Here is a 26615-nt window from a genome sequence, read left to right on the forward strand (position 1 = left end):
GAGCAGAAATGCACAGAAGGGTTAATTCACAATGACTTCTATTGACCAGACATGTCTTCCTCAGATTGGGGGTTTCCTGGTATAGGCCACAATCTCAGACCCTTTCCTAGCCCTCTTCTGACCCTGACACATCTAGGCTCTGATTCCAGCCAAATACAATTAAAGGTTCTTCAGAAGAAATCTAAACAGTACTTGCACTGATCAGTTTGGATTAAGTTCCGACCAACTCATCTCTTTAAAGAAGTCATGGCTTTCCATTTAATTCTATTTAATAAAGCTCCAACAAGTGAACACATCTGCACTGCGCACACTGCTTATTTCCAAGTGGTCAATGTGAGTTCCAAGGAGAGAGGCATGGTGGTTTTGTTCTCTCAGCTCTAAAAGATCTGAGATTTTGCTGAACTCTGTTATTTGGAACAATACGATACACAACCTGACAACTACTCCCCATTAGCCTTGTCAGCCAAATTTGATATTTACCCCCATTAGCCACTTTTGTAGAGGGTAAATCGTAAGGACAAAAGTGCTTCACATTTCGCAAATCTGCTTAAAATACCACTCAGATGCACTTCCTTTCAAAAATACAGATAGAAAGGCATGCAATGTCACCAGCTTTATATGGCCAATATTTCTACATGAAGTGCAAGAATGCAATTCTACATTTTTGCAAGATTTGTTAATTTTCTGAAGTAAAGAATCCCAAATCCCTATTTGAAATTCGCTGTTTCAAGTTGTAGTTCACGGTCAAACTGTTTTACTGTTTCAGCTTACCCTTCTTGTCTCTGTGTTCAATATTGGCACCACGTGCTATCAGTACAGATACAAGTTCTTCATGACCTCCCGCACATGCAAGGGTCAGAGCAGTGTCATGATTACTTTCAGTCTTCACAGTTGGGAAGAAAAAGAAGCAGATATTCAGAAATTAAAAATACTTTGAGAGCTTCAACATTTTAAAGACAGTACTAGATTAATTTTTTTCCTTTCAGAACTTATCAGAAAGCAAATCCACTCAAAACCAATTGCAATCACTCACGTGTGCATCGATGTCAACTGAAGGATACATAGGAAGCACCGACTGCGAGGGCACATTGCTTGATGCCTGTGAACAGGGCTCAGGCGTAGGGGATTCGGTAGTGTGCGAGGAGCTGGTGGAGCCACTGGGCACTCTGCTATTCACAGCTGAAAAGTAACACCATGTTATTAATCCACTCTTAGGAATGCCACATTTTATATGAAAAATATTTAGTCCCGTAAAACTGCAATGGTCTAATATCAAAAGAGTAATGGGGGGAAACAAATTAAGTGCTCCTAAAAACAAACAAGTTGGTGTCTCGCGCAAAGAAGCTTTCCGGCAGTTAAACAGTGTGAGTATCACCTCCAAACTGTGTTAAGTTAGAAAATAATTTTATGAATTAGTCTGTATGCATTACAAGTATGAATTATGAGGATTATTAGTTATCCTTTTCAAATTGTAACCTTGACTGTTAGATTTCAATCATATGCTCAGTCTAAGCAGGCAAATGATTTATCACTAAAACATGAACCTAATGTTCAGAAATACAGCCTCATTCTGGAATTCCAAAGTTTTTCATGTAAGGGTTAGTGCACACCTAGTCTCCAAAGAAGGTTTTCAAAGCAAGATGACTGATAGTAACTTACACGATTAATTGTGCCTCAGTTAAAACAACCCAGGAAGGGTGGAGAAGCAGCAGACAGGAGGGGGCAGTCAACAAAAATAAGAAAGCTGAAAACTGTCTGTGCTCCCTAGAATTTATTCTGATTGATCCACAGCCTGTAAAAGATTTCATCCTGAAGATCTAGTGCAGCTCAGGGACACGAGGAATGCAACTTTATCTTCTTTTTTTTAAAAAAAAAACAATTTAAAAAAAAATTGATAATTGAGAATCAGATTTTATTCAACCAGTTTTAAATGAAGCGTTACCAGAACAAGGAGAGAAATATCCTTGCACACCTATATTGTGGGGCCAAGACCTCTGCCTGCCTTTGTAACCAAATGAGAGTCCAAGGGGAGCCCAAATGAATGTAACGCTCAGCTGGGACTGATTAGTTGGCAGGAAGGTCTAACAAAACTATGCATTAGCTATGAGTGCACTTTAATTATAGTAAGCCACGCTAATATAGCAGCTAGATTTGACAAGCATTGTCACTGTGGATTGCCAATTTCTATACTATGCAGCCTCATTAGATGGAATACCTGGTTAGCGTTAATTATTCCAAAACACACAGTATCTTGTAGTATTCCCGGAACAAGCAATTGATGGGAAACACTAACAACTGCAGGTAAGAAATAAACAGCAGCATTTTGCTTTTATCCAAGTGTTTCGAGCAATAAAGGAAGATGAAGGATGAACTCAAACCTGCGTATAACTTACAAGAAATTTTTGCAAACCCTTCCCAGCTCTACCTTCCCGATTCCATTGACAAATTACACACCAGCAATTACTCATAGGAAACCGGTGCAGACGGAAAAGCCTTAGAAAAATCCTCAACGTGATCACTAATACCACTAATTCAGCCTATGCGCATAAGTGCGACAAAGGACACACAGACTGGAGCCAGTTTAGATGGGTCACTTCAGTTGGGTTCTGGAAACATGGCGGGGGGGTTGTCACTGAAATTTTGAGAGGTGACAGTTTTCAATGGTATGTTTTAAGTTAAGCACTCTCCTTGGCGCACAGGCAAAAACCAGCATTAACATTTGGCTACCACATTTAAGCAACAAAGTATTGTATCTGAATTCAGAGTTGACTTTTGCTTCACGTTACAACCTTCACAAGCAAACCAGGTTTGTATTAAAAGTTTCAAATATAAAAGCTCCAACACTTCATCTGCTTACTATGGATTACCATTTACAGCAGCAAATGAGCATTAATTAATGCAATACAATTGTTTTCTTGCTCAATGCACTGAAGTGCAAGATACTAATTGGATTTCTAAAGATTATTCCTTCCAAAATACAAGACAGCAAATCACCTTGTTAAGGGCTTATATTAACTCAAACTGGTCCTTCCTCAGGAAAGACACTGGCTCAATGCTTTCAGACCTCGCAGCTATAGATATATCTAAAAACATGTGCTGTGCATACAAAGCAGGGGTGAGCAGAGGGACCGCACTTGAGCCAGTTTAACGGTCCTTAATGTAATACATTCAGGGTTGCCGTTACAGGTTCCACAAATTCTCTACATTTCACAACCATGACTGAAAATGTCCAAGTATTTTTTGCATACTTTAGATTTTCATCATGTGCTTGAAACATATGAGTGTGCGCTAAGCACTTCACGTGCACAGTAACAACGATGTCAAATGTGAGAAAGAACACCAAACGCAGTAGAAATGCAGATAAATCCTGTACTGATACCCCAAACTCTTGTTTAAGATACAATCTAACAACAAATAGTCCTACAACGCCCACTGATTAATCATCCCCTTATAACTATGGAGTTTACAAAACTGCAGGATTTTTTAAGTGTAATTTTCTATTTCCCTAGCGCAGCTGGCAAGCTGGCCCACAGGCGCATCAACGTAATGCGTGCTCTGCGAAGCAAAACATGTCTGAGAACCTCCAGATTCATGGGGCTGATTTAGCTCAGCCTAAATTACACAACAACATATAGATTTTTAAGATGACTTTGCAACAATGGTTACAACACCCCTTCACATATGTTTGTATGAAATTGTAATTAACTCATATTTCCCCAAGTCTGTTTCCGCATTACCAACCTTGATCATGGGAGGTGGGACAGCTACTGCTCCTGCGAACCCCATCCACGGAGACGAGGTCGTCCTACCGACGGGACACAACGGGAGAGCCACCTCTCTACTTCTGCCTCCTGCTACCAAGAGGAGCCTGGCCGTGCCCTCAGGGATGGCTTCATCAGCCTGACACTGGCCCCGGGAAGTGGAGGATCTTGCCGATCACTAGCCTTTAGCAGGTCATACTCACAGCGCCAGAAGCTAACGTGCAGTCTCCCCGAGGACCAATACCACCATACCCACTCCAGCTTTTCATCTCAGTAACTGGCATTAACGCAGGAATGACTGCGGGACTGCAGCTCAGCAGTGGAGGGCACTGCCCACGACTCCAAGGGGAAAGGCTAGCTGGAGGGCACAAAACCAATCGTGGGGGATGATCACCTTCAGCATCTCTACACCACGCCGCAGGATTTTAACAGACTAGAAATATGTGCGGCTTTCACCCTCTGAGAAGACAAGGGGGAAACTTTCGAACATGCAGCTTGCTTCTTACTGAACAAGCTTTTTGTCTTCACTGGGAAGGGTAATGATAAACACACTGATAGCCAAGCATTGATTAAAAAAAACAAATAAAAATCAATTTTCGTAATGTGTACCTCAGATGTTTATAAAATATCTATTTTGTGACATCGGTTTTGGATGTTTCTATAGACTTTAATATTCAAAAGACTTGTATTAAAAAAAAAAAATATTCTACACATGACAAAATCCAGGTTCCCCACATTTTAAGAAGGGCTTGCAACTTTCCAAAGGGACTTTTTTGAATCGGTGTGAAGTCGAAGACAGGTCTCCAAAGACACGGATGACTATTTTCCAAAGTTATGAAAAAATATCACAGGAAAAATGAGTAAAACAGAAGGAAGCAAGAACTTGGTATTTTACGGAAGTACGACTCTGGAGGCATTGGCAGAACCTTGAGCAAGCAGCCCTGGATAACATCGCAGCTGTAGTCTGAAACTGCATCTACTAACCATTGTCATGCCATAAGCATGGACATTCATGAATACTGGACTTGGATTTCAGTTCCTCTTTCCTCAAAGGAACTGGGATTTTCAGGACAAAGAAAACAATCTTTTTTCACAATCGAGCAGTCTTTTAGCCTGTCCGCGCAGCTTCTCAGTAACGTGTTACTGCACAGAGGCTTTTGCACATTGGTAACTGCGTCTTGTTTTGAGTCACCATTTCTCACTCCCAGTTATCCTAGTAACCAGTTTTACTCCAAACAGCAATCCTAAATACAGTAACTTAGATGTCACCTTCCAAATCATTACCTTAAAATATCACAATTCTGTATAACTGACCACAACCAGAATTTCAGAATCAAATATCAGTTAATAAAGTTTCTCAAAACACACCTGGAATTTCAGTATACAAATGGGAGCTCGCAGGAGGAGAGTCAGACAGAGGCACACAGAGATGCCACCTCCTGACTAAAAATACCAGCCCAGTAGAACAAACAGGAGTTTCGTTCTACAACTAGAGACAAAACCTAGCAACAAAGAAAAGAGTTCCTCATCTTTAATACCCTAAAACAGAAAAAAATCCTCAATGCAGGTACTGCCAACTAAGAAATCTACTATGGTAAATGCATAATGTGAACTGAAATGAAACTCCCACTATGCAAGACAAGATGCTTCAAGAAACCAAATATGTACTAAGTAATGAAAATTAGATCCAAAATGTCCTCTTCTAGTGGAAGATGTGATCCAAAATAATTTATTGCTTTCCCACTCTAAACTGCACATCTGTATCTCTTTTGTAAACCCAATTAAAATTTTGACTGTTATAAGTCACACCTTCAAAGATAGGGTTAGTTGCAAGACTTTTGCTTCAGCACATCTAAATAAACTCCATTACAACGAAAATGTTCTGGAGTGGAAAGAGCTACTTCATTTTTAGGTTTTACCTGACTTTCCAAAGGTTACTCGGTTACTTCTGCGCAGCTTTATGGAAGAGGGGACTCAGGAACACGTCTACCAGTGACTGACTGCCAGCGAGACTTCCAGCACTTTGCACCTTGGCATCAACCATCTCAACACTAGCAGCTGACAAATTATGCCAGCAGACTGGCAAGATTAATACTCCATTTATGGATGTTGTCACAATTAAGTTAGTCAGCAAAATAAAGATTTGAGGCTTTGTAGAAATGCAAGTTCTCCCTTACAACTAGTCTCAGCTCAGGCTTTGAAAAATTTGCCTCTTACATTGCCACTGGTAAGAGCAACAGTAAAAGGTATTGTGGTGCAGAGGGCAAAAAGCCGATTTAACATTTCTGTTCTTCTGAAGTAGACCTGATACAAACTGGAATACTCCGCAGGAATAAAAATGTTCATACCTCTTCTAAACAAGAGTCACTCACCACCGTTACTGCAGCTCCACCAGTGGTACCGCGACCAAGGGAGACACTTCATCGGCACACCTGAGCGCGAGACAACTTCTCTAAGAGACAGACTTCCCCCACACGGGGCGCAAGCGCCTTAACAATTTTATCTGGCATCTGTAGCACGCATGTAAAAATCAGTTCTCATAACAGTTTCTATTGCTCAAAATTTCTTTACAAAATTAAGGACTAATGGGCAAGTTTGTGGAAAAAGGTCAAGTTTTAAAAACAGATCAAAGAGTTTGGAGTATGAGTAGGTAGATCTACAGTTTCTTTTTAAATGTATATAAATTTGAGATATAGTAGGATTATAATTTACACAGGGGTCACTCTTTTACACAGTCTGGATTTAAAAAGTGAGCAAAATCTCATTCTCTTCCAACAATTTTTTGGGGGGAGGGAAGTAAAACAAACTTAGGAATTTGAAAAGAAAGCATATTTCAATAAAGCAACATCAATACATTAACTTCAGAGGCTCCTGCAAAAAAGTTTCCGTGAGTTGCATTTCTGCAAATATAGTTTCTAATAGTTGTAGAAAAGCATGCTATTTGTATCGATTTTTGAAATGAGTAAATAATTTCTTAGCAAAAAATGTCTTTAACTACTTAGCAAAAACAGTAAAGAGTTTTAGAAAATGAACCAATGTCTATTCAAGGTTTTTTAAATTATTTTTAAGATAAAGTTTTTCTGGTTGTTTGCAATCTTTTTTTCAAACAGCACAGTTCTCACACTCAGCTGACTGCAGCACTTTTTCATTTTGGGTACACTGAATATTTTGGATGCAATACGCAGCTGCTAACCATGAAAGGGTATATACTACATGGTCTCGTGCTAGATATGTGAAACTGTCAGCAACATGAACTACTCCAAAGATTAAGCCCTTGTTGATTAAGTTTTGCATTAATCATTCAAATCTTCCTCCTCACACACTCCAGTACTAAATTGTGAGTAATAAAAATCAAGAATAATCCAATTGCATTTTTGTTTTAATATTGGCTGAATACTCTGAAGAGCACCACAGAGTGGGGAGGGAGGCAAGCCATGCCAGAAAAGCGGGAACTAAGACCGATCCTCTATAATACAGGAGGATTTCTTTGAATTACACTGTATAGCTGAAGAGAGCTGGTACAATGCACCACACTATTCCACCAACTGTGGCTTCCATGGGAGGTTGGAAAGTTGCAGGTAGTCTCGACTCGCATGAGCTTGATGCAATTACCATTCTAAAAGTTCACAGGAATGACTGGCGAAAGGTCTTACCGCACATTTCTACAACCTTGAAATGAACTTAAGAGGACAGGGCAATGACTACGAAGATGGGGGAGGCGGGGGGGGGAAAGACAGGAAAATAAGGGCTGAGGGACAGACACAAGGTGCAAAGAAACATTGAAAAACACTGAATTAAAAAATACTACAGACCAAACAACACTGGCTATATCCTGCATACCTCCAGCAGCAAACATCAATCCTAGTCAACTCCATGAAATGAAGTCAACCAAAACAACACCTCTTTTTCCACAAGGGGACTCACACAACCCAGTGTGTGGGAACTTCCATTCCCCTTCGCACCGTTATCAACAAATGGAAGGATGTTTGGATTTTTGCTTTTCATCCAGATAACAGGATGTATGCCATATGTTGTATCTAACAAGCAGATATACCTGTACAACAACCAGGGTTTAGAGGGTATTCTGAAAACACAGCCATTACAGAACTGAGCGGTTGTGCGCGGATTCCAGGTTGTGTTTAAACCATAGCAATGCTTCAAGCAGCAAGGAGAGGGACATATTTGTCCATACAAATGACAATAATTTGGCCTTTTCTAGAGATGGCTACTATACTGAAGGAAGTCACTGAGGTATAAGCCTGTACAGAAAATTCTACAGAAGATATAAAACTGTCGCGCTTTCAGGTTTCCTAATGGGCACTACTAATCACTCATGATAAGGCTGTTTAAAGAAGCACAGAAAAAGATGAAGCCAAAGGGGCTAAAACAGGTCTCCAGTACAGGAAGTTTTGCACTTTGGAAAAAAAGATATTTAAAAGTCTCATGTTAGAATTGGAAGTCACTGTTAGGATTAATAGCACTAATCAGGAACTTTATTCTTAAGCAAGTATTCCCAAACTGGAAAACCCCAAGATGTTTTTGGAGGGAAGGAGAGAGAGGGAAACTGAGCACACAAATTAATGCAAAAATAGGTATATTTCTTAACCCACCTGCTATTAGGTCATCAAGAGTGTCGGTAAGCGTCTGTGCTGGAGTGGCAACCATTAATCCGTCTGGTTCTTGAACTAAGAGCCCCTGCCCAGCAATTTGCTGCTGCTGTCCTACATTCTGCTGATTCCCTAATGCTTTCTGAAGTTCAAGAGACTCTGTCCCATTATAACCTAAATTACCAGAAAAATTACATTGCGGTGCTGGCAAAGGCTGGATAGGGACAAACTCTATTTGTTCAGCAGGTGGTGGAGACTGTTGTTGCTCGTCATCTTTAGACAAGATTGTGTCAGCCTGAGGTAACCCTGAAAAGTTATCCTCCGGCAGACCCTTATCGGCTTCCACTTCCGGGAAGACCCCTGTAAGTGGGCACTGCTGCTGCAGGGGAAGTGGTGTGTCTGTCTGACCTTTGGTCTCCAAATATTCTTTGGTAAACTGCTGTTGGGTTTTCATCTGCAACTGCCTTTCCACCTTCTGCAGCTCCTTCAATATTTTCTTCTTCTTCTGTACTTGTTCTTCTCTGTTCTTTTTAAGTTCTTCAATCTTATCTTTATTTAAAGGTTCACCTTGAATTAATTCCAATGATTTAAGTTGTGCTTTTTCAATAGCACTAATTCTCTGTCCAAGTTCATTCAGCTTGCCTTCAGTCTCTTCTACTATGCATTCCAAAGGCTGGTATGGGTGAAAAGGTGGCAGTAGGTCCTTATCTGCTACCTGCAGGGAACTTGACTTCTGCTTGGATGCACCTAAGCACATGAAAAATGTTTGAAAAAATGCCATGCTGAAGATACCCCAAACCTCCCCTCTCACCCACCAAAAAAAAAAAAAAAAAAAAAAAAAAATCTTTACAACTAACACTGCACATCTGTCAAACCACAGAAAGGTAAACCCTACACTCCATGTTAAGACAAGAAAGGACAAAGCATATAGCTGGAATTTTCAATATTGATCCTAATATCCCTTTGAACACAGCTATTTTAATCTTAAGGAATAAGGAACCTTTATGGTTTCTGACATACGTGACAATGCATCTGGGAAGTGAAATCAGCAAGAAGAGCAAGGCAATTTAAATAATTTACTGAGTTCCCAAAGTTGTTCTGGTGTGCAGAGCAATTAAACTAAGACTATTTTCCAGAGGCTAACTTCCAACAGCAAGGTTACAACCAAAAGTAATCTCTATTTGAGAGAAGACTAACTCTACAGTAAGATCAGTATTTTGAACTAGTATTTCTCCAAACACTATAGCATTCCACCTTTACATTACAAACAGAATCCTACCAGTGCAGACTTAATATATACAAATATATATTGAAGCTTTAGCACCTTTTTAAAAGTTCTGAGACAAAATTAACAGCTTGCTTGCCTCCCTCTTTCCAGTAACAAATTAACAATTCTGCTCACTATTAAGACTTAAAAAATAATCTTCAGCACAAATCTAGCAAGGAACACCAAGCCAGGGCAGCGCTTCTCTGAGTGCTCACTGCCTTCAAGCAACCCAAGGCTGCTTTCCCGAAAGCCACGTGAAACCTCCAGTCAAATCTTGCTAATAAGAATCTATTAAGTGCTGAAATTTTAATTATGGCTTCATTGTAAGAAACTTTAATTAAAAATGTGGAAGGTTTTGGCCTGACCAAATAATTTTTTGCACTAACACTCATTTGCTATACCCAAACAGTGATATATGTAGCTTTTTGTTTTTTAAAAAAAAAAAAAACACAACAACAAACCAAAAAAACCACCTTCAATATTTACAAAGCAGACTCATGCAATTAATCATTAAAAGAGGAATTAAAATTATGTACAGTTTGAGCCATGGCTTAATAAAGTTACCTAAACATCACACAGTCAAGTGAAAATCTGGATGCAAGAAGAATGAAGTCCCAGATCAGTCACTAGCTCTGGAAGGATTAAGTTTCCTAAAACGCCGATTTATTTCTCTCTGGGCCTTCCTTCACCAAAATACTACTTCACAAGTGACTTCATTTTGCATTGCTGTCAAAACAGGAGTCACGCTTCACTCTGAAATGAATCTTTTTTTGAAGAACTAATTGAAAAAGCAAACAACTGTGAGAATTTTCTCTTAAAAGAGAATTTTCTCTTATAAAGAGAAAGAACAAATACTAAAATAGAATTGAATCAACTCTGTGCTGAATACCTTCACCAGACTCTCTGGAGTGAAAGCAAACCATATCTAAATTTAAGGGAAACAACAAAAATCTTAATAACCCCGGGAAATACCCCAGCATCCCACAAACACTGTAGACACCCTTCAGTAAGCTCCTTCTCCAGCTCAGTGCTTTATATAGCTGCCTTGTACAGGTCAGTAGTTCCAGCTGAATACCTATTCCAACCACTACTATTATTTTGTCTCTGAACCATAAGTGAGTCCCAAGACAACTTCTCCGAAGACAACAAAGAATTTGACTAAAGTTTAGCAATAAATTTTGCTTTGTGCTGGCTGGTGGATATTTAGCTCAAGCCTGCTATAAGCTGCTAGCTATTTGGCTTTGTAGCGTACTTAGGGTTTATATAGTTATATAAACTATATATTCTAGGATATACTAGGATGTACCCTATATTCTTATCCTGTGTGACTTATAATGTCAAGTTTTGCAGACCACTCTTGCAAAATATATTTGCACTCACCAAAAATCTCTGAAATGCTTGTCTATATCTTTGTTAGAAACTAATAAAAGTCAACTGGTGTCTTTTGAAACTAAGCTGCTCCACTGCTGAAGTAGCAGAAACATTATAGTGACCTAACTGCAAATTAACCCTGCCTTTAAGATGTGACTAAGATGGGAACCCTTTGCACTGCTCTGTTTAATGTCGTTCCTAAGGTTACCGTATCTATCATTTCCATCGTAACACAAAGCATTCCCATGACCAGGCAGCTCTAGACAGCTTCCATCACTCTGTAGGAAAGAAAAGCTGCAGTTCAAAGAGCTCCCAAATAATAAAGTACCAATATTGTCCCTCTCAATTAAGTCCCACCTGGGGAGAAAACAAGGTTGTCATAGGAAAACTCTTCTACAAGCACAAGAGAAAGTAAAGAGCAGAAGTACAGCCTCGTATAGAGACCTGGACTGGGTAGAGGAGCCAGGCTGGTCTCACAGCAGGCAGTGCTCCCCAGACAGCCGCTCAAGCTGGGAATGACCATGGAAGGTTGGGACAGTTTCTGAAGACAGGCATTAGGAAACCAGCAAGTGAAGAGCTGGGCTCTCAAGTTCCAGAAGAGGTGCAGAGATTTACTTTAATCAGCTTCTAATTAGTTAGCAGGGCCACTTTTCAGGTTCCAGATTCCCCTTTCCATGCCAGAAAATAGTTACAACCTGTAATCTTGGGGATACTGGAAGAGGACAAGACGTAGGAAGAAAGATCTGCTAAACCTGACATGCACACCTGAACAGCCAGTTCAAGCCAGAGGTGGAGAAGACACTGCTGGTAGCTTCGAATATGTAAGCACTGTAATATAATATTATCATATTATAATACTGGAAGTATTTAAAAGTAGCAATTTCCTGTTTTATCCAAATCCCTTCTACATTACAATATCCTGAAAAATACTGTGCCCATTTTAGTAAATAATTATGAACAAGACACTACTCCAACTTTTTTTTCTTTTTCTTTTTTTTTTTTTTTTATTTTGTTCATTTATCTGTTTGGTGGAGCATCAATCTTCTACACCACTAATCTACCACAAAATTAAACCTAGCACTATTAAGTAGTCAATCTAGCCTCTAAAGCAACTGTTTTGGCCACTTTTGGAAGACTTGTTTAGTATGAAGACTGCGGATCAATGAAATCCAGATGTTGCTACACAAATACCACCTGCCATCAGGTCATCATGATTACAAGACAAAGAATTGTTCAATTGATAGAAAACCCAGAGTGGTTATGGTCCTGTCAGGAAAGCCACAGAGTAAGGAAACGACTGTTTCCCAGTTTATTTTGTGAACAGCAGCACCAATTGCTCTTTTATTTATATTTCCATATTCCCACAGGTTCTGGTTCCTAACCTGACCACCTCAGCCTTCACCACCTCTTGCAGAGCACGCACATGTCTTCAACCTGTTTTTGACCAACACACACGACTCAGGGTAAGACTTACTCTGCACAAACGCAGCTTCCCATCCATTTCTCCGATTTCTTATTCTCTCCAGGAAACAAGAGGTAAATGTTTCCTATGGAAACCTCCTGTACTTCTCCCATACACTGTAGGTAATCTCCCAAGTACCTGAGTTGCAATAGTTCGTTCACCCAGATGAGCCTCCCCCAAGCACCATTCCTGGTTTCTTGAGCACCCAATAACATGTAGGGAGGATACCATTACCAGTTTTTAATGCCTTCTGGCTGCAAGTAACATTTAAAGGTCCTAGACACTGTGAGCAAGAGTTTGGAAAAATAACCTTCATATTTATATCCTCAGGTGGCTCTCCTAAGCAATTAAACTCTCCTAATTTAAATTTGCTTAACACACATTCACTCTTTACAGGGTTCCTGCCTACGAACAAGTCTGATACCATATTTTCTTCCTGAGTGCTTACGATTCTCAAGGAACTTGCTCTCCTAGCCCTGACTTCTAATCCACAGGATGTCGTCTTCTCCCAAGAGAGAAGTAATTTATACGCCCTTTCACAAGAGCAGCACAGATGAGATGCTACCAGTCCAAAATAAACCTGCCTAAAACTAGCTTATTGACCCCAATGACATTGTTATTAGATGTACTGTCCACATTTGCTAACACCCAAATGACAGCCTTGTACTTTACAGTAGTAGCACAGGCAGATTCTTACGCTATTCTCTGCAAGTCTGAGGGCTGAGATATTTACTCCAAGGAAGTGTTCAAGAAACATGAAGTAGGTAAGTAATTTTCTTACATAAATGGAGCCTAGTTCAGATCTTACCCTAAAAGCACTAACTGATGAATTAGCAAGGACATTTGTTGTATTTTAGAGCAAGCAAAAGTTTAAGAAAAATCACTACTTCATTTTTAAGGTATTTTCAGAAAATTAAAAAGACCAAAGGTTTGTTTTTACAATCCATTATGCTCTTCAGGGAGTTTCTGTCAACACAATTTGCATTTCAAGCTTAGTGGTTTTCACCATGGCCACCACCTGAAACAATTATATTATACTTTAATTTTTATTAGAACAAATTCTGGGACTTGTTGACAGCTCCTTAATTTCTAGAGTTGTCAAGTGAAGAAAAAAAAAAGGAAATAAAAGAAAGGATCCAAATCGAAACAGTTAAATTCCAAAAGATTTTTCCAGCATAAAAAAAATGACAGCAAGAAAAAAGTTAACTGTGTGATACACATTTGTATATTCAAATACATCTTCTCTGCTGGAACCAATACCTAGTATATAAATCTGTATGAATCACCATGTCATCCTGATAGGTAATATTACCTAGAATTTAAAACCAAAACAAAATAAAAAAACCCACAAAACAGAGAACAACACAAAACAACCAACAAAAAACCCCCCAGATTCAGTCTGTTCCTCACTTCGCAAAAGGTAGATGTCAGGAAGCATAAATCCATACTAACATCTTTGTGCTTTGTTAACAGAATCGCTTGTCCACTCTTCTTGTACTTTAGAGTTTTTTAAAAATCTGATTTCACTCAGAAATTGAGAGTTCGATTTGCAGTCTGCAATTAAAATTCACCAGCCTCATCAACAGGAATAAGATGAGCTCAATATTGAATTTTCATGAAAATTCTGTGTTTAACTGTAATTCGTATCAGTAAGAAATTCAGCTCTAAGAACCTGAGGAAACAATCAGTCAATCCATATACACACAAATGCAAAGTACAATATTAAATAATCTGGCTAATTGGACAACAAAAAATTAGCCTACTTTTCCCAAGTAAATTCATCTCTACATTGTTTGTAATACATACTTAACTCTTCTTTATAAAGAACAGGACGATTTGTGGAGGGCTGAATGATCAGATGAGTTTGTATTTTCCCTACATTCCTCCTACGAACCATGCGATATTTCTGCCAATCTTTATCACTCCTGCAGCTGTTTCTATGGAAAACTTGCAGGGAATAGGTGCAATGATATCCAACAGGCAATTGTTAACATGGCTGAAACCAAGCCAAACTTAACTTAATTTTCTGACATTCAAAAATTTGAGTTACTTTCCAATCTTAGTCTTCTTCCCAAGCTTCCTCTGGTGGCTTGATGATATCTAACTTGAAAATTGCTAAGATGTAATTAAATTAGTCCATGGCAAGCAGGTGATTGAAGCTTGAAAGGAGCAGAATTTCACAAACCGCCATGAAAAGATTTTTATACGCTTGCGCTCTTGGGGACCTACACGTCTTGTTTTTAAATAATCTGCCTGCACTGCATAAAAGAATAACAAGTCTTTAAGTCTACTAAGAAAGTATTAGTGAACTTAGAAAGCCATGAGGCATGGACTGTTACATTTCACTTGGTATCTCATCCCAGATAACTGGGTCAGCTGCTGACCCAGGCAGAAAATACAGAGAAAATGGCAAAAATTAATCAAAAGATGTTGAAGCACATGAAACAACAAACAGGCAGCTGGACTGTGCAGTAGCGAAGTCTGAAAGGAGTCAGAATGGAAAAGCAAGAATATCAGCTTGCTTTTTTAATGCCTTCACCTCAATGAGAACGATATAATCTTCCCAGTTCTACCGTTAACCTGGCCCCTATTTCAATTAAATCACACAATGTATGAGATCTCTGCCAGTATATAACTCCCTGTTAGGCACAGAAGTCAGATAATGCAGTAAAAAATATTTATTGAATTTGTAGCTATTGAAGCTACGTGGAGTTTGCTTTTCTCTCCTTTCTACGAGCCATTAGACTTAAATTTAGCACGGGGATACAGGGGATACCGTATATTGAAGGTCTAACTTAAAAAGCTGACAGATTCCACAAATCCTACTCAACTTTAAGGGAACTCTGGTCTCCTTCCCAGGGATCAAAAGCAGATGTGAACAGCTTTCATGTGAATACCTTAAGTCTATTAGGTCTTCTGGTATTCTAAAAAAACATGTACCCCAAATGAGAAACACTGCAAGTTACTGCCCGCTTAACAACACTGGAGAAGTCTAATGACAGCATGTTGATAGGTTTTAAGCACTCAGTTAAGGCAAATTAGTTCATTTCTAAGCACAATTTCAGATTATCTATGAAGTAAAACAAATCTGGAGAAAAACTTACAAAATAACCAATACCTCAGCCTCCAAAAATAGACTACTTCAAATTTTGACATGTTTAAAACCACCTTACATAGTTCAAATATTTTGACTAAGAAAACAATCCTGCTGCTTTCCACAGACTTCCTGAGCATCCCCTTGTTGCACAAGCATGTTGTTTTTCAATAATGTTCTAAAAACATGCCATGGGTTCAAGCCACTGCGCTCACCAGGCACACTCTGCGAAAGATTAAGGCAGAATCACAAACACTGCTGGGAGCTTCAGATCCCACTCTTATTAAACATTAGTTTGCATTTACAAACTAGACAAGATTATCAACGGCAACACTATTACACCAGCTGATTTCCTGAAGAAACTCAACATTTCTTTTGACCACTTCATGTGCTGGGCACCAAGACCCCCTTGCTCCAGGGAACGAGATGCAGGGACACTTGGAGCTGCATCGTAGCCGCTGCGCTTTACGTCCCTCGCAGTGTAAAGCAGGAGAGACCCTCTGGTCCTGCAGAAATAGCACATTTGTTTATTCTAGCCAAAAGACTCTCTGTGTTGAGCTGCTGCATCAGAATTGCTGCTGGCTGCCGAGCAATCGGAAGGGATCTCCTGCCTCTCCCCACAAAAGCACAAAGAGCTGAACTTCACTGGGCTTTCACTTTTACATGGACACAACAGACACATGTTAAACATAGCGCACCAAAACCAATCCTTCCTAAGCACGTAAGAGTTGAGGTCTGTTCAGTCCCGTGAACTAATTCTACTTCTTCTTTCACCTGATTTTTCTTCAGCTCTTTAGGACGTTACCATCTTTGCATATCACCTTTATCTGAGTCTCTCTAGATCCACTGTCACCTCTGAACTGTTTCTCTTTTCAGTTGCTAAACATTGATACTAAATCCTTTGCCAAAATAATTATTCAAATGGCAACTATTCCATATGCCTTCTTACTTCACTGAAGAATAATAATGTAATCCAAAATTAGACCATAAATTCCTCCTGAAAAACCTCACACCATATTTGAATCATAACAATAACATAGAAGTGCATTCTAGTTTTACACTCAACTTGCCAAGAACTCTTCAGGAAACAAGTTGTTACTATTGCATTTCTTGCAAAACTAATACAGGTCCTTAAAAACCAGACTGCGTGGAGGTTAAGAAGGCCAGGTGCTCCTCTCCTTCCTCCAAATAGTTAGGAGTTTATATAAAAACTCAGGGGGCTACTTCTAACTCTGAAGGCAAGAAATTAGTATTCCCCAGGATAAACAATTTTGTAACATAAGAACTTAAGACTGCCGCCCCCTCCACCCCCGCCCTGGAAATAATAAACACGCCTTTATTCACACCCTTTTTTGCCCCTTGTCTCCCAAGAAGTCCAAAGATGAAAGTCTGGTATAATAAAGCCACGTGTATAAGAAGTTGAGAATGGAGGTTCAGCAAAGAGCACTAACTCCATCACAGTGAAAGTAGCAGAGTGATATCGCTACAATGGCCACACAGTGTTTATCACAAAAATACCATTTTCCCCCTAAAGATCTGAAATACACAAAAGCTTTGCACACAAAGTTTTCAGGAATGCTTCATCAGCCCAATGACACATTTCAGATTGCTACATCTCTTGCAACGCATCACAGATTAGTTTCGCTGACACGCATGAAGCATGTCCTGGAATACTGAGAACAACTAGATCTCTCTGTGCCACTTCCAACAATACGGTACTGCTAAAAACATGCCTAAAATATGTGCTGACATTTGCAATAAGTTTTTAATGAGAGCCATTTCTTAAACCACAATCATTTGCTTTTCATAATTTGATTAAACAACATGAGACTATAACCTTGTAACTTTAGTCTTCTGACTCAGTATCAACTAATCTCTCATTGATTCCCATGCATCACAAAATGTACTTCCAGAACACTAACCCACTTCGCAATACTAATAGTTATTTAACTGTAAGGGCACACATGCTGATATATAGCTTTTTGCTGTTTTATTTGAACCAGAAATTGCATATTCTTTTCATTTGTTTGGTAGTCATTTTTATGAAATCCAAAATATCAAGTGTTGCACATCCTAGGAAAATGATACAATAACTGCATCTGAGAAGTCACACACATGGCATATATGCACAGAGAGCGCCATGGCTGCACACTTAAACACCATTAGGTACACAATTTTTTTCTCTCTTCATTTGTGCCCCTGGGGTTGCTTTGTTTGTTTTAGGAAGCACTGAGCACTTCCAGAATAAAGGAATTAAGTAAAGCTAGCTAATAGAGCTTTGGATACTATAATATTTAATATACCCGTCTGAAACTGTAAATCATTAGGAGCTGCAGTTTGTAACTTTCCACTTGAGAATCTGCTCGCTTTCTGAGTTGACTTAGCAGACATGAATTTGTTACAGAATCCATATCTGGAAACGAACTGCTAAATTCGCCATTTAATGACTGCAAATAGTTTTAACCAGTCAGTTCAACCGTGTTCAAAGCAAAAACCCTGATGTTATGATTACTTACAAGAGTACTATTACTAATACAAGAAAAATCTGCATTGGCATATTACAGCGCCAACATGTTTGCATTGCTACTGCAGGAACAGAAAAAAGTTGATAGATCAAGTTCATGGATGACAGTTGCAACTATTCTAGATGACCAATGTACAATATTCAAAAGTTAACACCACACCTAGAGTTTATTAATGTTTTTCATCATTCTGCACTATGGCAGTTACCACAATCATTTTCTTCCAAAAAAATTAGAATAAGCATAATTCTAAGAAATCAGAATAAGCATAATAAAATTAGAATAACCACTGTTACTATACTGTAGAATACAAGAAAATAAGCAAAAACTGTGCACTACATAAAATACTTTTAAGTTATACTTCATTAGAGGTGTTCAAGAATTGATGGAGTGGACTATACTATGCATAAGCTCTAATAAAATTGTCCCCAGCCTATCAGTTCCCAAATTGCATATATTCTCCGAGTGGCTACATACTAACCTTTCACCACTCCCAAGAGAGGTGGCGAGTTCTCTTGAGGGGTCCTGTCAGGTTCCTGGGGAGGTACAACCATAGCAAGCGTATGCACTGGTACACGTGGAACCTTAAAACAAAGCCACAGACACGCACTCAGGTAAAAAAAAACCTTTTGAAGGGACCAGATCTTGAAGTGTTAAAACAAAGATACATTTCTACAGCAGACCTCCATTCCACTCTTCCCAAACTGTGTATGCTATGCTACCTCTTGGTATGACCTGTCTCATGCTATTTTATTGTGGATAATATGTCAAAGCTAACTATGTTACTCTTCACAAAATTCCAGGCTGCGTAGGCTGAAAAACTGTTAACATCTTTAGGCTTTTAATCAACTAACTCGACTGGAAAGCTACCTCTCCAGCCTGCAGAATTCTAAATTTACACAATATATTTTCTTTCATATAATAACCAAAATCAGCAATAACATTTGGGGGGTGCTGTCACAAGGGTGTAGCACTGTTGAAACAAAATACTGAGCAAACGCAACCAGGAAAATAGTATTTTTTTGAGATACTAGGTTTGGGACTATCCCATCTAAGGAGCAGGAAAGGGAACAAAGCTCATGCACTCTTCAGGACACTGCAGACAATACCAGTCGACTTTCTCACTCTCTATCATTTTCAAATGCGTAGACTTTTTAAAATTCTTTCTACTGTATATGTTCACATCTAAATTAACTTCAGAAGTTAACTACTAAGGAAGTGCTTCTTTGCAACATTCATGGCGATATTTAAGGAAAATTCCTTATGCCTTACCTGAGACTGATCCTGAGATGGAGGTGTGAGCTGAGACAAGTCTGCTGCAGGAACCGACAAAACATTGTTTGGGTAATCCAGCAAGTAAGAAACAACATTTGTATGTCCTCCTTTGGCGGCTTCAATGAGCATTGTTGAGCCATCCTGAAGTGAGATTTTGGAAATAAAAAGCCAGAAGATGAATTTTGCTACCTGGTGTAGCACATAAGATATGAATTAGACCATTTAAAATTGCACATTTACTAACCCATTAAATCAACTACGTGGTTCTTTCAGTACCTATGATAAATGCATGGTTTTAAGTCAATACCTTGAGCCGATGAGTAGGATCTGCACCATGAGCCAGAAGGAGCTCAACAACTGCCAGGTGGCCTCCCGCACATGCCAGCGACACCACCGTGTGGTCATTATTAGCTGTAGCCCTGTTAACATTGGCACCTATAAAGAGAAGATTTCAGAATTAAACACAAGGAAATTCTTTTTAAAAGAAAGTATCATCAAGTACAGTATTTTCTGGAATAGAGATAAACTTTTCTAATCTTCCTAATTCACACGCAACACACACACTTCTGGGGTAAAAGCAAGGCATTTTGAATAACTGATGGCTTCTACACATCATCCTCCTCATCTTGTAAAGACAAGGCAGTAATGACAGCAACAGCAGGCCTCGTAAGTGGTAAGAGAGAGGGAACACGTATGGCGTACAAAGCGCAACTTTTGAATTTTCATTCTAAGCACTTATCAGTATCGCCACATTGTGCAATTTTTACTGTTTCAGACAGTACTTAACAGTGTGTTTTTTCTGAAGGAGGGAGTGATTTTTTAAGAAACTACTTCAAATCTATTTATTAATCTATGCAACAGAGCAGGAAAAGTAACTAGCAAAATATTTTGTGATTCATTGTATCATGAACTAAATGAAATTCAAAAACCCCTTAATGGTTTGACAAATGCTTATATACACATAACCAGATTAATTTTGCAGAGGGATCACAAACATGCAGAATTGTACAGTGTTATTTTAAGTTTTTTAATTAATTAAACTAGTATATTACCTTTGCTAATAAGGAATTGCACAGTGCATAAATGACCAGCTCGCGCAGCCTTCATTAGTGGGGTTCTCCCACCTTCAGATTCATGCTCCTATTGTAAAGAAGAAGTAATAGATGTATAAATGGGCAAAAATTATACCATTGTTTCAGCTTTTGAACCATCTCATGGGACCATGAGACCAGAATTACGTGTCTCAGTAGATGATCTACCTTACAAAATGACTGTAATCAATATAAACTGACTGGAATCAATTTTCATGTTACCTTAAATACTGAATCACACTGTCAAAAAGCATTAAGACCACATCCGTACTGTTATCACAGAAGTTTCCCTACTTACATACCCCTTTTTATTTTAATATTCAGATGCGTAACATACTTGAGAACAGTAACATCTTGTTTCCTCCTCGAAAAGGAACTACTATTTAACACAAATATCATCCAGCATCAGGAGTATACAAATAACTATGAACTGATGCGCAACAGTTCTGAGAGCTGTCACATGCTGCATGCCAGACCTTTAAAATTGCAATAACGTCTGAAGTGCAGACAACATTTTTAAAATATGTTGAAGAGGATCAGCAATAAAAATGAGACAAATCACTGCAGGTCACAAAAAGTCTCTGAATAAGAGGATTGGAGAATAAAGCAGAAAGAAGACAAAAGGATGATACAAAGCAACAAAAAAGGAATGAGCAATAAGAACAATTTTCTAATTTAAAAAGTTTCTGAATACTGGAAAGATGTGGTTGAATACAACTGTATTAGAGAAGTTACAGAACTAGAAAATTTGCCTGCTATGTAGACGTGATCAATACCACGAAGAATGCTGACTAATCAACCCTCCCACAGCAACAAGGGGAGAGAACATCATCTTCCTGGGATTGTTTGTATTTGCACTCTGAATATTCAGTCTGATCCATAATATACTAGGACCATGGGCTTTTTTTAATTAAATATCCAGGAAGCCAAGCTCTATATTCGCTATTTACTTCTGGAATTGCATGTATATCTGACAGCAAAAGTTAACATTTAGTACTGACAATGGATGATACTGCTATTACAAATATAAAAGGACAAGAATAGATTTAACAGAACAAATCAACTCCTTCCCATAGTTTCAGTATTGCTGAAAACTCTGCATATGTCCTCTGACATATGGCTTGCTTTGGTTGCAAGCTGCACCTTAAGTTAGCTTTCTGTTCATACACTCGAGGAAGAAATCTCTTGACTGGATCTTCTATTGGAGACTGACCCCATGCAGAAAATACAAACCAATCCTTTGCTGTAACAGGGGTTACACTACCCTTCTCCTATGCTCTTTGGAAAGAACAGCAATGGTCTGCTCCTGCGCCTTCATAAGAACTTTGTATTACTGTACACCGCTTTAACATACGTTTAAACTCTACATTAGTGCTCTGATTTCTTTGCTTACTTGGTAGTATAATGCATAAGTGCGCACAGGCAGATAGGAAGTCTTACAGACTTACTACTGAAGTCACCTCTTTTTTTTTTTTTTTAAATAAGTACATTCCACTCCCAGGGCAAATGACTGCTTAGCTGTTGATAAATATATGCATGCTTTTGAATTGTCTGCATGTCAGAAATATTTGCAAGACATGTAAAGCTAATTATGTTAGTATGTGGCCCTATGATGTGCAAGAATTAGTAGCATGCCCTTGAGCTCTGATGCTTACTCTGGTATTTGGCATAGTTCTTCCTTCCTCAGCCACTGCCAATAAAAAAGCCACATGCTGCTGTTTGCCTTATGCACAGTAAACCCCTGGAACTGCCGGCAAATCACTCACAAAGCAGCTATGGATACAAAGAACTACTGAACACCACTTCACTCGCTGGGCAGGACCAGAACATTACTGCCCAAGCAATTTAATACACATTTCTAAATCCCCATTGATGCAACAGCAAAGATGGTAAGAAGCAAAATTTATTTTAGGTCATCTTAGCTATATTAAGATAGTGAAAAGCCATCCTGTATTGCATTCAGACGTAGCATTTCAGATAACATATCATTATTTGCAACACTCTCTACTCCTAACAGACTTCACTGTTTAAGACTTCAACATGGATGGCAGGAGGCTTCCTCATTTAAATGCAATGCAGTTATTCTGCCCAGTTTAACCAACTGTCACTTCATCAAGCAGGCAGAACGTGATCCTCAACTATTATACACTTCAAATACTTGCAGTATCACACACATCATCAGTCCAGCCAAACTAAACCATTTGTGTGCCCACCTGCTGTATATCTTCAAAAGTTATTGCATTTTGATGGTATTTTTCACATCAGAAGATAGAAATGCATATTTTATTTTAAGAGTAAATTAATTCTATGACTTCAGCACTCTATTTAGCCCTAATAAAGGCTAGCAGATAGTATCAACTCAAGCTTTAAGGGAAAACATCTAGAACAAGCCAAAATAAGAAGCTGAGCCAGTGCAATGCCTTTGTCTACTCACATCCTTTCTTTTACCTGGAATGGCCATAAATTTTAAAGTTTTTTTTATTTTAGCTGCAGTAGATAATCAAAATCAGGACAGAGAACGTGAAAGCTGTCCAAAAGCATCCCCCATCAGCTTTCCAATGCACTTCTTCCTTGTATTAATATGAAGTATATGCAAATGCTTGTTTTCTAAGGACAAAAACTAGCAAGGAGTACTCATTTCCAAAGACAATTTCCCCAGCTATCTGCACTGTAAGACTCACCACAGTATTCTGTCTCTCTTCACTGCTCCAATCCTGAGAAATATTGCAGTTAGTACGATCAGAAAGAGGTATAAAGGAGAACACCTATGTCAGCTTTGACTAGAAACACTTGAGTGATGCGCTCTCCTGCTAATTCTGCTTGAATAAAAAGAATGCCTGAGAAGAATTTTCTGTAGGTTTGGGTACCAGATAGGAAGGAAGGGGAAAGCAAGACTACTACCCAAATCAGGTAAGAGTTTACATTATCTGCATCTTTTCCACTGGGACTCAAAAAGGATGAGAAGCCAGTCAGAAATAATTATTTCCTTTCTAGACAAATCAATACTTCAGAGAGCAGAGCAAAAGCAGTGTCATCAAAAGCATCTTATGACAATCACTGACTTTTTTTTATCCTTGATTTCGAGTTCTGTGGTTTAGGCAGAGATCAGCTCATAAGGGCTTTCCCCCCCCTGTTATTCTCCTTGGTTCACAAGTATTCATGTTTGGCAAGTTTTATTCACTAGGATATTTTTTTTGAGTTTGTTTCCAATGCCGTATGTTATTTAAAAGTTCTAGAACAAAATTTGCATTTTCAAAGTAAAGGTCCAACTGCTCTCTTCAATTCTTTAACAAGCCTCTCTCATCCACAGCAACAGTGAATATTTAACTGAAATCTAAATGTTATTCTAAGCAAAATGATTTAGACAAAGTTTTTGGTGCAAGACAATAGCCAAACAATACAGTTGTTAACACTATGCCACCTTCCTAATTTTCAAGAGTGAAGTCCCATCAAGAGATACAGTATTCTAGCAGTCACCAACCTAATTGTCCCAGATAACCTTCCAGAGATATGTAGCAAACCAGTATTTCAGAGGCACCTAAAAACTCAACTAGGCCTCTAGTTTAAAGTAAATATCTGAAAAGGGAAGATCTTACAGGAAGCTAGATACATACCAATAGGTTTAACATAGCTACTTGTGCTAATAGACTCAATGAGATAACTTGGTGCATTTGTGAAGGCTGATGCTGTTTTTTAAAAAGAGAGTTTTAGAAAACCCAACAGAAGGGAAAATGCAGGACAAAGATGACATGTCTAGTCTACACAGCAAGTCTTTGTATTTTTGAAGAAATTTAGATGCCTTAAAGCCATGCTTGTTGTTAGCATGTATCCTGAGTCTGCAGCTTACAAGCATCAAAGGCCAACCTCACCTGATGCTTGCCCGGCTCTATGCCCTCCAAAATAGTCTTCTTTAAGTCCTCCTGCTTGTCCTGCGGAAGGAAAAAGAAGAACTCACGGCTCTTGTTCTACAAATAAATGTTGTTCTTGGTCATGAAGACCTCGAATGTGAACCTAAATGAATCAGATCCACCAGCTGAAAACTCTGTTTTGCTGGAATTAGGCAAACAAGCTCAAAGGTAAGACCAAGCAATGCAGCTCTCACCAGTTAAGACTCCTACTACAAGCCATTCAGATTCATGAAGAGAGCACAAAGGTCATATACAGCATCTCGTTAAATACAAGATGACTTTTTGTTCACTACTGGCAAAAGAGAGGATTTCATTGTACTTTGCACCATCCTGAGACTGCAACACAACATCCAGAAAGTGTTAACTACAAAAATTAGCTTCACATGCCCTACAAGCTTTTGCTTTACTTGTAAAAGACTGAGAGCCAAGTCTAAAAAGACCTGAAATCCCTGACCTTCCCCTGATGGTTCAAGAAACAGTATGGAAAAACATGACAGCTTCTCAGATCCCTCACTGTAACGACAACATAGCTACCTCCAGCATGGTTTCATTCAAATCCATAAAGTATTGGCTACTTTTGTAAATTTTTAAATGCTGCCTTATGCACACTGCATCAAACATGCAGTGTGTCATACACACATAAAGGAAGGTGAGTTTCTAATTAAGGAGTCACGTTAGTGTAGGGGATCTTATCAGCTGAAGGCAAAACAACGATCCCTGCAATGACAAAAATCTCTGTCTAAATATTTTGTCATAGGGGAAGAATAAAGAGGTAGTCTGCATGCCTGTATTTATTTATTTTTTTATTACAACTAGAGTTATATTGATGCCAGGTAGCCAGTTTAAGTCTTTTAAGGAAAGCCACGCGTGGAATTTTAACAAGTATAAAGGAGCTTTGGGGAGAGCTTGACAGTGTAAAATGAGAAGAATGCAAGGATGAAGCTGCCCTCAGGGGTTCTCTTCCATCTCTCAATTTCAGCATAAAAGCACCCATATATCTTGTAGTAGAAAGGTAAACTCCATCACTAGATCAACTCTCCTGCGCAGTTCCTCACGTACAGCTGCAAGGCAGCCCAGATTAGAAAATCCCAATTTAAAACTCTCTTCTGTACTTCCCAGCTGAGAAAAGCTGGGATCTTCTCATTGTCCAAAAAAGAACAATCTCTCTTGTTTTCAGCTACACTGAAACAGGCAAAGATGCAACCACAAGAGCAGTCTCGCTTTCAAAAAGGAGACTGGAATCTCCAATGTGCAGCATTTCATCTGATTCTACATTAAAAGGGAACAGGCATCCAAACAGGCACTTTTAGTTTATAGAAAGGTATACAGCTTAAAAGCAGGATATTACCTCTCATTAAATATCACCAATACTCTTTGTGAGCTTTACAGTCCTTAACCTAGTTCCTGTGGGAGTATACATGCACTATGCATGTCTTACCTTATACAAGCTTTAAGATGAAGGTAACTGCTAGTAAAGACACAAAGGAAAAGAAGAAAGAAAAAAAAAAGAGAACTCTCATAGGAAAACCAAAAGTCTCCTCTCACCTTTGAGATTAGGCAAATCCTTACCACTCAGGTAAATAACTGTATTACTAAAGTGCTGGTTATTTTTTCCTGAAGCTATTAAACCATACCACTGCTTAGAAAAAATGCTTTTATCAAATCGTATTTCAGAGTTCTAATCTCCAAAACTTTACTCCTATTAATCACAAAATCTAAAGTAGGTGTTTTGTCCCCATAAAGAAGTTTGTAAATAAGTAAAATTTACATTTGGTCCAGTGGCAGGAGCTCCGACTAAGACCCTGAAAGTCTCTAGTCCTGCAGGCGATAAAGGAACTAGAATGCAACTAAGGCACAGATGGGATCACAGGCTGAAGTCTTCAGATGTGCCTCATATTAAGTCATTCATATACTTGGCAAAAGCAAGCCGATTTCAGAATGCATACATTAACAAGTAAAGGTGTAGGCCTGCCAAGCTAGTTTTGCCACAGATTTTGACAGGCCAACTTTGTCCCTGTAAGGACATGGAAAAGACAGATCCGTTAAAGAAGGGCATCAGAAAAGCATCAGAACAATTGGTAACAAGCCAGACTTCATAAACAATTAGTCACAAGGAGATACAAATTCATCAAAATACCGTAACAATTGAGCAGCTCTCCGGCAGACAGAAACAGATGAGCGTGTACTGTGACACTGTTCATTTCTAGTATAACTTGCCACTGCAGAGTTTTAAGGAAAAATTAACCACAAATCGAAG

At 38.8% G+C, this 26615-nt stretch overlaps 1 protein-coding gene across 24 annotated transcripts in view; it reads right to left on the reverse strand.

Annotated features, from left to right (window-relative positions):
- The window catches only part of ANKHD1 (ankyrin repeat and KH domain containing 1), a 120833-nt gene that overhangs the window by 33100 nt on the left and 61118 nt on the right, over window positions 1-26615 (reverse strand). For 17 of the 24 annotated variants that reach the window (XR_012675867.1, XM_075163937.1, XM_075163942.1 and 14 more), the window contains 8 exons: window positions 24320-24379; window positions 20412-20499; window positions 19667-19794; window positions 19357-19500; window positions 18566-18668; window positions 8372-9115; window positions 1034-1179; window positions 772-883 (listed from right to left, as the gene is read on the reverse strand). Coding sequence is in view for 23 of the 24 variants with exons in the window: in XM_075163937.1 (XP_075020038.1) it covers window positions 772-883; window positions 1034-1179; window positions 8372-9115; window positions 18566-18668; window positions 19357-19500; window positions 19667-19794; window positions 20412-20499; window positions 24320-24379 (1525 nt within the window). In the remaining variant the exon portion in view is untranslated. Of the gene's footprint in view, window positions 1-771; window positions 884-1033; window positions 1180-8371; window positions 13506-13920; window positions 14023-18565; window positions 18669-19356; window positions 19501-19666; window positions 19795-20411; window positions 20500-24319; window positions 24380-26615 lie in introns of those variants that run through there. The other 7 variants (XM_075163936.1, XM_075163954.1, XM_075163953.1 and 4 more) reach the window with 5 other exon arrangements.

Source organism: Calonectris borealis, chromosome 15 (assembly GCF_964195595.1).
Source record: "Calonectris borealis chromosome 15, bCalBor7.hap1.2, whole genome shotgun sequence".
In the NCBI taxonomy this organism is placed as follows: Eukaryota; Metazoa; Chordata; class Aves; order Procellariiformes; family Procellariidae; genus Calonectris; species Calonectris borealis.